Below are 12,201 nucleotides of genomic sequence, written 5' to 3' on the forward strand. Positions count from 1 at the left end.
GAGAAATTTTTAGAACAGAACATCAAGAAAATCAATTGAAAAGGCAAATGAACACTTCAGACTTCAAGGCTTTTCCATAAAAAAACAAATATTTATTTTAAATTAAGAAATGAAACTCGATTAACACATTGCAATAATAACCAGGAAAATTAAAAAATATTTGAAAACTCATCTCCAGGGTGCTTTGCTTGTGGGCTGTAACACAAAACATTGCAGTATCTGCCAATTGAAAAAAAAACTCAAGCCAGTTTAACCTAAAGCTACTTTAATGAGAGATGTTCTCCTGAATTTTCTGCACCAGTTTCCAAATCCTAGGTTCTGTTGTAGAAAGCGCACATCTAAGATCTGCCTCCCATTCGAGGCAGTTCCGAGCCTTTGTCTTCAGCTGCACCAACGTTGAGAAGCCTGATTCACAAAGATAAGTTGTTGCAAAGGGCAGGAGTTTCCGAAGGCATTCCTTTGCAATGTTGGGGTAGCTTCCATCATTTTTGGCTAAAACTCAGAGATAAAGGAAGCTTCAAAGACATCTCTGCATCCAGAATCATTTTGAAATTCAATCAGTTCATCTTGCAGGTCATCCTGGACGTCACTGACTTTAACAAGAAAAGGATTCCTCATGAGCGCCAGTCCTTCTCTCCCAATTTCTGGAAAGTACTGCAGAAATTCTTCTCGGAGACAGTTGCGGTGTGTCACAACATCCTTTGCAACACCAGGACCCAACGGATCATTAATAGTGACTTCTGAAAGAGATTCGAATGTGGTAAAGTTCCCTTCCTCAGCCTTTCGTTTCCAGTTTTCAAGCTTCTGTATAAATGCACTGAGAGTGTCAATGAACTGAATGATAGTTGTTCCCTTTCCTTGCAGCTTTAGATTCAGTCTGTTCAGTTGATTTAAAATATCCACAGGGTATGCGAGGTGGCTTTTCCATGGCTTTTCCCATGGCTTTTCCCATGGCTTTTCATGGAAGGAAGCTACAAGTTTGTGCTTTTCTTGCATCTGTAGGAAACTCTGCATCTCTTCTCGGAGTTCAAACACTCGTGCCACAACATTTCCTTTTGATAGCCAACGCACCTTGGTGTAGTAAAGCAGGTTCTTATGCTCTGAATCCATTTCTGTGCACAATTGCTTGAAGAGTCGGGAATTCAAAGCACTGCTTTTCACGTGGTTCACAATTTTGATGACTTGTTCAAGAACATCCAGAAGATGAGATGGAAGGGTTTTTGAAGCAAGAGCTTGCCAATGAATCAGACAATGAACAGAAATGATGCCTGGAGATAGATTTCGAACAAGCGCTTGGAAGCCACTTTTTGTTCCCAGCATAGCCGGGGCGCCATCAGTGCACACTCCACAGAGATTGTGCCAGTTCAGTTCCACATGGTCAAAGAACTCTGTTACTTTTTCCATCACATCCACAGCTCTGGTATTTCTTTTGAGAGAACGGCAGAATAAGAATTCTTCCTTGATGGAATCACCCTTCACATATAGGGTGTTGCAAAATAAACGATACTTTTTCCCCACAAATTGTATTGACCACATGTCCGTGATTTTTGAATTCAAATTTCGTGTGCGTCATCAAGACGTGTCGCGCACGTTGCCTGCGTGTTGTCTCCGTCATATTTGCGACTAATGTTCATTTCTTTGCTGAAATCTTTTAAAAGTCGACTTCAAATGGTTTCTGAAGCTAATGGTGGACATATTGACACGTATTAAACATGAGTTTTTAATTTTTGAATGAAATAAAGTCTTTGGTTGGATTTTCATCCAAATGAAACTTCATTTCATCTTTGGGGAAAAAAGTATCATTTATTTTGCAACAAAGGGGTTAATACATTAGAGTATTACCCCTTTTGTTATTCAAAGGAACAACCCATGCAAATCGACTCCTCTAAACGAAGGCAAGAAGCTGGGAACAGGATGAAACATCTGTGGATTCATCCAACTGAATTGAGAACAATCCAAATGCAGCGTCCTTGATTTTAGCAATCACCTGTTCTTTTATGTCGCTAGACAAGTCAGCAATCCTCCTTTGAACCTTATTATTTGACAGAGACATTTTGTTGAACTTTTTTTCAGCTTCTTCTCCAAGCAGAATCCTAGCCATCTTCAGAGCACATGGCTTGATCAGTGTCTCTCCGACTGTGTGAGGTTTCTTCTGTTGCGCAATGAGGAGGCTGACGGCATAAGAAGCCTCCGTAAGACGCTTATTTTGCTGAAATAATGTTCCACTTTGATCCAAGTGCTGGCGCTTCACGTTCTCTTCCATTCACTTGAAGAAGTCCACATCCTTATGTTGATGATGTGGATGAATCTTCTCCAAATGGAGCTTCAACTTCGATGGCCGCAAAGATTGATTTCCGAGAACTTTCTGGCACAGGACGCATTGTCCCTTTAATTCTCCACGATCATGTAAGGATGTGAATCCAAACTTTATGTATTGCTCATCATATCCTCGTTTTGTCATTTCAGAAGGGTTTCTGGAAAAAAAAAAGGAAAAGTATTTTAAAAACAAGACTAAAAAATATGCAGGGAATTGTGGGTGGCTACCACTGGCCACCACCAACACACACAGAATTGAACTCTTCTTGTAGGCCTTGTGCGTGAAAAGATTATATTATTTGGGTAAATATTGGGCAATCTCTGTGGCCCACCTGGAAAATGTGCTGTGGCCCATCAGTGGGCCATGGCCCACTGATTGGGAACCCATGCCCTAGGGCATGAACCGGAAGTCTAATCCAAAACAATTTGTTACATATTTCATGTGTTTTCCTCATTGTTGATGGCATATACAAAGCCTCATTTAAAAATGTTTAAAATGTGCCTGTAATTGCATTTTTTTGGTATTTCATCTTTTGACCACATCTAAGGAGGCGGCGCCAAAAATTATAAAGTGCGTATTCCTTCTTGCCACGTGGTGATCATAACTACCAAGTTTGGTGAATTTCTGCCCAATCGTTTTGGACAAAGCCGATAACAATATCCTCCTGGTTTTTTTTTTTTTTTTTTTCAAAAAGCGTGGGGATAACCAGATTGAGTGACGTCATGGTTACATCATCCGCTCTTAATCTGGGAGGTGTGTGTTTCGAATCCGACTCCTGCTGAGTCATACCAAAGACTTTAAGAACGGTACGTGCTGCTTCCTTGCTTGACGCACAGCATTTAAAAAGAATATGGCAGGAACAAAGAAACATAGGTTGGAAAATATTGCACAGGTGGTGTGAATCTAATAGCCTCCTCCTGTCTTGAGTTATTTGTAAGGAAACTCATTTAATTATTCATTTTTAAACTAACAATCCTCTTATTATTATTATTATTTAACAATAAAACATAATAACAGGAAGAAAGAGGTAGTTTACAACAATCTTACACCATAACATGATGTTTGCAAATCATCTTGCAATTTATCACCATAATCACACCACAATGATTTAAACCCCTACTTACCATTTACTTCCCGGTTCATCACCGCTGTGGGTTGCACTTGATTGAACCGAGGACATACCCGGGAGCTCGGAACTTTAGTCTAGTGATCGATATCAAAGCGCGCGGACAAATCAAAGTGTTTTAAAATTAAATTAATGAAATTGGAAAGCCACACACCACCACTCAGAGGTGTAATGTGGGTAGTGTCGATGGCTCACCTGGCATGAGGTGCCTGGCACCACAGTGCATTTTTTGCAATTGGCTCCAGAACTCAGAACATCTGCCTACCTGGTCATAGTCTGCATCGCTGTCTCCCGTGATGACAATTCTCTTCTCAATCCGAGTCTCTGTGACACCGGCCTTCATTGTCTGTTCATGGGAGGGAGTGTGACAAATAGGGGGGAAAAAAGAAAGAATTATTTTGCTCCCTTTTTATTACATACATCATGAACGTCAAAAGCACCCCTTCCGCACCCCCTTTTCTCATACAAGTCCTGGCAGCACCACATTACCCCATTTCAAAGTGAAAAAGCACTTAGATTCTAGCGTTTCTTTTGTCTGCCCACGTTCTTTGCATGACAGGCCGCAGGGATAAGACTATCAGCTTCATACTGATGGTTGAGCAGACCAAAGCTTTGACACTTAAGAGCCAGAAGAGCAATAGCAGAGAAGCCCCCTCTGGGAGGTTGCTGCCGAGATGGGTACAGCTGCTTTCAAGCACTGCATATGGGTCAGTGATGTGGGTGGGGTCGATGGTGCACCCAACAATTCTGTCTGGTCACAGTTTGGGGGGCGTGGGGGTGGATTGGCATCTACATACTATTTTTTTCCTCTGGCTCTCATCTCATAACTGTCCTCAGGGTAAATGACACCAGATGAGGAACCGACACCTTGGTGAACTGACATCAAGGCCTCATCTGTGAGAAAGGGAACGGTAGCCTTCTCACATGCACAGGTGGTGGCTTCTTGGTGTGTTAATCGCAACTTCATATGATACAGGTAGGCTACATCCATGTAGAAAGCCAAACGACTAGGACAAAAATATCAGCACTAACACTGTGGCAGGCATTCTGGAAGCCTTCCAAAAGGTTGTGTGGAATTTCCAGAACCTCTACCATCTGCAAGCGAGCAGAGAATTGTACGGAGCGTGCTTGAGTAGAGTCGGCCCACCCTGGAACATCTCAGGTGCAGAGATCACTTTCAGGTGGTTTAACACAGTTCGCTTCCAGGACCATCATCAAAATGAATGCGCACAATGAAAACCACTCAAAGCCTTTTGTGCACCCAAATGTAACCACCTCCATGATCGTTTTTTAAAGCATACCTAAAATCGCATGATTGGCCAGTAAGGAGGAATCAACAAAAAGCTTCTCCCATCAATCTGTGCTCTGACCTTGTGCCTCACTGACGTGTTTAGTGCTCTACTTGTGGGCATCCAGATGAGCAGACAGTAGTGAAGTGGTTTTGTCCAAAAACACAAACCTCTCTTTTTCACCATTACAACCAACCCACTTCCTCCTCTCATTCCATCTCCTTTATTTGCCAGCGTATGTGTTTCACTTTGTGGGTGAAAGTCATTACAATGTCCCATAATATTTGATTGCCTCACAAATGAAGGACCGACACATGCTGTATCGGAATCCCTTCGTCAGTACGCATCCACAAGACCCAGGGATGTGCAAATGATCTTACCTGCACATCGATGAGGTGTGTGGGTAGGTAGCCTAGAGGTACTCTCACTCACCTGTGACCTCTATAGCCTCGGTTTGAATCCAGAATGTGTGTCGTCCTTCAGAAGGACGTTAAACTGGGCGTCTCATCTACTGGCATTAGTTGGTGGATGTTAAAGATCCCACGGTGTCCATCGAGCTATCACCAACACACTGAAGAAAATCCAAATTCCTGCTCTAATCCAAAGGGGGCACTGCATCAGCGGCACAGCTGCACCCCAGCATATGATGGTACCCAAGGACATGTAAAGAGGGGAAAGAGCAATATGACATTTTATTTTGGTGTTTATGAAATCAAATGCAACGAGAAAGCATCTGAAAATGCAAAACCTGTCCACGTCCGTTTGTATTCAGACGTCTTCTTCTTCTTCTGAATGCTAAACATGACAAAAACAGTTTAAAAAATGCAAAATGAAAATTGATGATTTTCGGCAGCCTTCCTTTGACTTTTTGATCTAAAAAAAACAAAACAGCTTCTAGCTTTTGATTGGTGAACCAATTGTGTGACCTAATATGCAAATTCTTAAAAGTTCAGGTGAATCAGATGGAAATTGACGATTTTATGTAATGCTGACCTTTGACCTTTTCACAAAATTATTGATTTACCTTCACCATATTCTCATGATAAATCTTTATTGAAAAGTTGGTCACAAAACTCAAATGGTAAATTGAAATTTCAGGTCAATCAGATGAAAATTAACGATTTTATGTGACGCTGATCTTTGGCCTTTTAATAAGATTATTAATTTTTCTTCATATTGTCGTAATAAAGCTTTGTAGAAAATTTGAGGACAATAGGTCAAATGGTAAAGACGTTACGGCTAGGATGGACAGACAGACAGACAGACAGACACAAGTTATAACAAAACCCCGCTCAGCAGGAGACAGGCTAATTATAATTCATTCAATTCCAAGTTTATAAAGTTATTCTTACGAAAACACTACTTCACCAACACTGATGCTCCAGAAAGGGTATTTTACATTGATGTTGGTGATGATGATGACAATATTGGTGATGATGTTGATGTTGGTAATAATGATGATAATGGTGGTAATAATGATGATGATGGTGATGATAATGATGATGATGATCATGGTGATGATGTTGAGGTTGGTAATAATGCTGATGATAATGATGATGATAATGATGATGATCATGGTGATGATGGTGATGTTGGTAATAATGATGATGATAATGATGATGATGATCATGGTGATGATGGTGATGTTGGTAATAATGATGATGATCATGGTGATGATGGTGATGTTGGTAATAATGATGATGATGATAATGATGATGATGATCATGGTGATGATCGTGATGTTGGTAATAATGATGATAATGGTGGTAATAATGATGATAATGGTGGTAATAATGATGATGATGGTGATGATAATGATGATGATGATCATGGTGATGATCGTGATGTTGGTAATAATGACGATAATGGTGGTAATAATGATGATGATGGTGATGCTAATGATGGTGATGATCATGGTGATGATCGTGATGTTGGTAATAATGATGATGATGGTGATGATAATGATGATCATGGTGATGATCGTGATGTTGGTAATAATGATGATAATGGTGGTAATAATGATGATAATGGTGGTAATAATGATGATGATGGTGATGATAATGATGATCATGGTGATGATCGTGATGTTGGTAATAATGATGATAATGGTGGTAATAATGATGATGATGGTGATGATAATGATGATCATGGTGATGATCGTGATGTTGGTAATAATGATGATAATGGTGGTAATAATGATGATAATGGTGGTAATAATGATGATAATGGTGGTAATAATGATGATGATGGCGATGGTAATGATTTATGATGATCATGGTGATGATCGTGATGTTGGTAATAATGATGATGATGGTGGTAATAATGATGATCATGGTGATGATAATGATGATGATGATCATGGTGATGATGGTGATGTTGGTAATAATGATGATAATGGTGGTAATAATGATGATGATGGTGATGATAATGATCATGGTGATGATCGTGATGTTGGTAATAATGATGATAATGGTGGTAATAATGATGATGATGATGGTGATGATAATGATGATGATCATGGTGGTGATCGTGATGTTGGTAATAATGATGATAATGGTGGTAATAATGATGATGATGATTGTGATGATAATGATGGTGATATTGCTGATGGTGATATTGCTGATGGTGATATTGCTGATGGTAATGTTGCTGATGGTGATGATGAGGACAAGAATCGCTATAAATAATGAAAAGCAGAGTTGGTTTAATGAAGAAACAAAATAAGAGGAAAAGCTGAAAAAAAGAATGGGGGAAATAATGACAAAATGGTTCAAAGTCTGGAATTCTGAGTGGCTACAACAGTCCCTTAGAAGTGAATTACCTTTAAATTGCAGCGAATAGATACAGCAGTACAGATTCTAAACTCTCCTGATGCTTAACAAATCCCTAGTGCTTAGCAAATGTTCAGCTGAGATAACAGTGTTGGATACATTTGCAGTTATTCCTAATTAACGTTTATGCAAAATTTGCAAATCTTTCACAAAACATAAGAGCTTCAGTGACCTTTTAATAGCAAGAACATGCCATAGTACTGAATAAAAATAGGGGCAATACCCCTGGGTGCTCACCTGGTACTCTGGCAGAATAAAGCAGTAAACTACACCAACTAAAGGTAGTTTAAACAGCATCACGGTATTTTAAACCAATTTCAATGGTTTCTAGAAGACAGGGCAGCATGTAGAATCGTACCAACGAAATCATAAGATTTTAAACAAACAAACCAAAGTTAACCCCTATTTTGGGGGGCAAACCCACACCTGTCCCCACCCCTCCTCCTCCCCCCACCCCCCCCCCCCCCGTAGATCCCCTTAGATACCGATTTTCCCAATGCCGTAAACAATTCCCGAATTGGTACATCACGGGTGATGAAGTTTGTGCTCAAGATTCATCAAAATTATGTGTGTAGTTTTGGAAAAGAGAGCAAATACCTATTTTATGGGGCTCAAACCCCCTGTAGACTTCCTTTGACCTCAATTTTTTAAATTCCGTGAACAAACTTTGGTCCATCACGGAGGATGAAGGTTGACGTCAAGTTTCATCGAGATAGTGTGTGTGTGTGAACTGGACCCACTTTGACATCTGTTAGACCGCCTTAGACCCTGATTATTTTTTTCATGCTGCAAACAAACTTGAGTGGCAACATACTAAATATCATTTGTGCCAAGTTTGGTCACAATCCCATCAGCGGTTTTGGAGAAGAAGTGCAAGTGTTTTCGGACGGAGAACGCGCCCTCACATAAGCTCTTTGGAACTACGAGTACATTCCAGGTGAGTTAAAGACTGGCATCTGTAGGTTTACTAATGATTGAGGAGGAAACCTCCAGCTGTTTTGGCTGCTCTCAAAATACAAGGTCATGAAAGGTGAAATGAAGATCAACTTTGGGCTAACCCCCACTCTAGGAGAGAAAATGGCCGAACGATGCCTGTTATTGTGAAGATCAACTTTGGGCTAACCCCCGCTCTAGGAGAGAAAATGGCCGAACGATGCCTGTTATTGTGAAGATCAACTTTGGGCTAATCCCTGCTCTACGAGAGAAAATGGCCTAACGATGCCTGTTATTGTGAAGATCAACTTTGGGCTAACCCCTGTTCTAGGAGAGAAAATGGCCGAACGATGCCTGTTATTGTGAAGATCAACTTTGGGCTAACCCCCGCTCTAGGAGAGAAAATAGCCGAACTATGCCTGTTATTGTGAAGATCAACTTTGGGCTAACCCCCGCTCTAGGAGAGAAAATGGCCGAACGATGCCTGTTATTGTGAAGATCAACTTTGGGCTAACCCCTGCTCTACGAGAGAAAATGGCCTAACGATGCCTGTTATTGTGAAGATCAACTTTGGGCTAACCCCCACTCTAGGAGAGAAAATGGCCTAACGATGCCTGTTATTGTGAAGATCAACTTTGGGCTAACCCCCACTCTAGGAGAGAAAATGGCCGAACGATGCCTGTTATTGTGAAGATCAACTTTGGGCTAACCCCCGCTCTAGGAGAGAAAATGGCCGAACGATGCCTGTTATTGTGAAGATCAACTTTGGGCTAATCCCTGCTCTACGAGAGAAAATGGCCTAACGATGCCTGTTATTGTGAAGATCAACTTTGGGCTAACCCCTGCTCTAGGAGAGAAAATGGCTGAACGATGCCTGTTATTGTGAAGATCAACTTTGGGCTAACCCCCGCTCGAGGAGAGAAAATAGCCGAACTATGCCTGTTATTGTGAAGATCAACTTTGGGCTAACCCCCGCTCTAGGAGAGAAAATGGCCGAACGATGCCTGTTATTGTGAAGATCAACTTTGGGCTAACCCCCGCTCTAGGAGAGAAAATGGCCTAACGATGCCTGTTATTGTGAAGATCAACTTTGGGCTAACCCCCGCTCTACGAGAGAAAATGGCCTAACGACGCCTGTTATTGTGAAGATCAACTTTGGGCTAACCCCCGCTCTAGGAGAGAAAATGGCCGAACGATGCCTGTTATTGTGAAGATCAACTTTGGGCTAATCCCTGCTCTACGAGAGAAAATGGCCTAACGATGCCTGTTATTGTGAAGATCAACTTTGGGCTAACCCCTGTTCTAGGAGAGAAAATGGCCGAACGATGCCTGTTATTGTGAAGATCAACTTTGGGCTAACCCCCGCTCTAGGAGAGAAAATGGCCTAACGATGCCTGTTATTGTGAAGATCAACTTTGGGCTAACCCCCGCTCTAGGAGAGAAAATGGCCGAACGATGCCTGTTATTGTGAAGATCAACTTTGGGCTAACCCCCGCTCTAGGAGAGAAAATGGCCTAACGATGCCTGTTATTGTGAAGATCAACTTTGGGCTAACCCCCGCTCTAGGAGAGAAAATGGCCAAACGATGCCTGTTATTGTGAAGATCAACTTTGGGCTAATCCCTGCTCTACGAGAGAAAATGGCCTAACGATGCCTGTTATTGTGAAGATCAACTTTGGGCTAACCCCTGCTCTAGGAGAGAAAATGGCCGAACGATGCCTGTTATTGTGAAGATCAACTTTGGGCTAACCCCCGCTCTAGGAGAGAAAATAGCCGAACTATGCCTGTTATTGTGAAGATCAACTTTGGGCTAACCCCCGCTCTAGGAGAGAAAATGGCCGAACGATGCCTGTTATTGTGAAGATCAACTTTGGGCTAACCCCCGCTCTAGGAGAGAAAATGGCCTAACGATGCCTGTTATTGTGAAGATCAACTTTGGGCTAACCCCTGCTCTAGGAGAGAAAATGGCCTAACGATGCCTGTTATTGTGAAGATCAACTTTGGGCTAACCCCCACTCTAGGAGAGAAAATGGCCGAACGATGCCTGTTATTGTGAAGATCAACTTTGGGCTAACCCCCGCTCTAGGAGAGAAAATGGCCGAACGATGCCTGTTATTGTGAAGATCAACTTTGGGCTAATCCCTGCTCTATGAGAGAAAATGGCCTAACGATGCCTATTATTGTGAAGATCAACTTTGGGCTAACCCCTGCTCTAGGAGAGAAAATGGCTGAACGATGCCTGTTATTGTGAAGATCAACTTTGGGCTAACCCCCGCTCTAGGAGAGAAAATAGCCGAACTATGCCTGTTATTGTGAAGATCAACTTTGGGCTAACCCCCGCTCTAGGAGAGAAAATGGCCGAACGATGCCTGTTATTGTGAAGATCAACTTTGGGCTAACCCCCGCTCTAGGAGAGAAAATGGCCTAACGATGCCTGTTATTGTGAAGATCAACTTTGGGCTAACCCCCGCTCTACGAGAGAAAATGGCCTAACGACGCCTGTTATTGTGAAGATCAACTTTGGGCTAACCCCCGCTCTAGGAGAGAAAATGGCCGAACGATGCCTGTTATTGTGAAGATCAACTTTGGGCTAACCCCCGCTCTAGGAGAGAAAATGGCCTAACGATGCCTGTTATTGTGAAGATCAACTTTGGGCTAACCCCCGCTCTAGGAGAGAAAATGGCCGAACGATGCCTGTTATTGTGAAGATCAACTTTGGGCTAACCCCCGCTCTAGGAGAGAAAATGGCCTAACGATGCCTGTTATTGTGAAGATCAACTTTGGGCTAACCCCCGCTCTAGGAGAGAAAATGGCCGAACGATGCCTGTTATTGTGAAGATCAACTTTGGGCTAACCCCCGCTCTACGAGAGAAAATGGCCTAACGATGCCTGTTATTGTGAAGATCAACTTTGGGCTAACCCCCGCTCTACGAGAGAAAATGGCCTAACGATGCCTGTTATTGTGAAGATCAACTTTGGGCTAACCCCTGCTCTAGGAGAGAAAATGGCCTAGCGATGCCTGTTATTGTGAAGATCAACTTTGGGCTAACCCCCGCTCTAGGAGAGAAAATGGCCTAACGATGCCTGTTAATGTGAAGATCAACTTTGGGCTAACCCCCGCTCTAGGAGAGAAAATGGCCTAACGATGCCTGTTATTGTGAAGATCAACTTTGGGCTAACCCCCGCTCTACGAGAGAAAATGGCCGAACGATGCCTGTTATTGTGAAGATCAACTTTGGGCTAACCCCCGCTCTAGGAGAGAAAATGGCCGAATGATGCCTGTTATTGTGAAGATCAACTTTGGGCTAACCCCCGCTCTAGGAGAGAAAATGGCCTAACGATGCCTGTTATTGTGAAGATCAACTTTGGGCTAACCCCCGCTCTAGGAGAGAAAATGGCCGAACGATGCCTGTTATTGTGAAGATCAACTTTGGGCTAACCCCCGCTCTAGGAGAGAAAATGGCCTAACGATGCCTGTTATTGTGAAGATCAACTTTGGGCTAACCCCCGCTCTAGGAGAGAAAATGGCCTAACGATGCCTGTTATTGTGAAGATCAACTTTGGGCTAACCCCCGCTCTAGGAGAGAAAATGGCCGAACGATGCCTGTTATTGTGAAGATCAACTTTGGGCTAACCCCTGCTCTAGGAGAGAAAATGGCCGAACGATGCCTGTTATTGTGAAGATCAACTTTTGGCTAACCCGCG

General features: G+C 42.4%; 1 protein-coding gene across 8 annotated transcripts in view; it reads right to left on the minus strand.

Moving 5' to 3' along the window:
- The window catches only part of LOC137439046 (protein 4.1), a 320,573-nt gene that overhangs the window by 18,428 nt on the left and 289,944 nt on the right, over positions 1 to 12,201 (minus strand). For all 8 annotated transcript variants that reach the window (XM_068134670.2, XM_068134667.2, XM_068134668.2 and 5 more), the window contains one exon: positions 3,709 to 3,789. In XM_068134670.2, the coding sequence (XP_067990771.2) occupies positions 3,709 to 3,789 (81 nt within the window). The remainder of the gene's footprint in view (positions 1 to 3,708; positions 3,790 to 12,201) is intronic.

The sequence above is a fragment of the Myxine glutinosa genome, chromosome 13 (assembly GCF_964187855.1).
Source record: "Myxine glutinosa chromosome 13, kmMyxGlut1.1, whole genome shotgun sequence".
NCBI classification, from domain to species: domain Eukaryota; kingdom Metazoa; phylum Chordata; class Myxini; order Myxiniformes; family Myxinidae; genus Myxine; species Myxine glutinosa.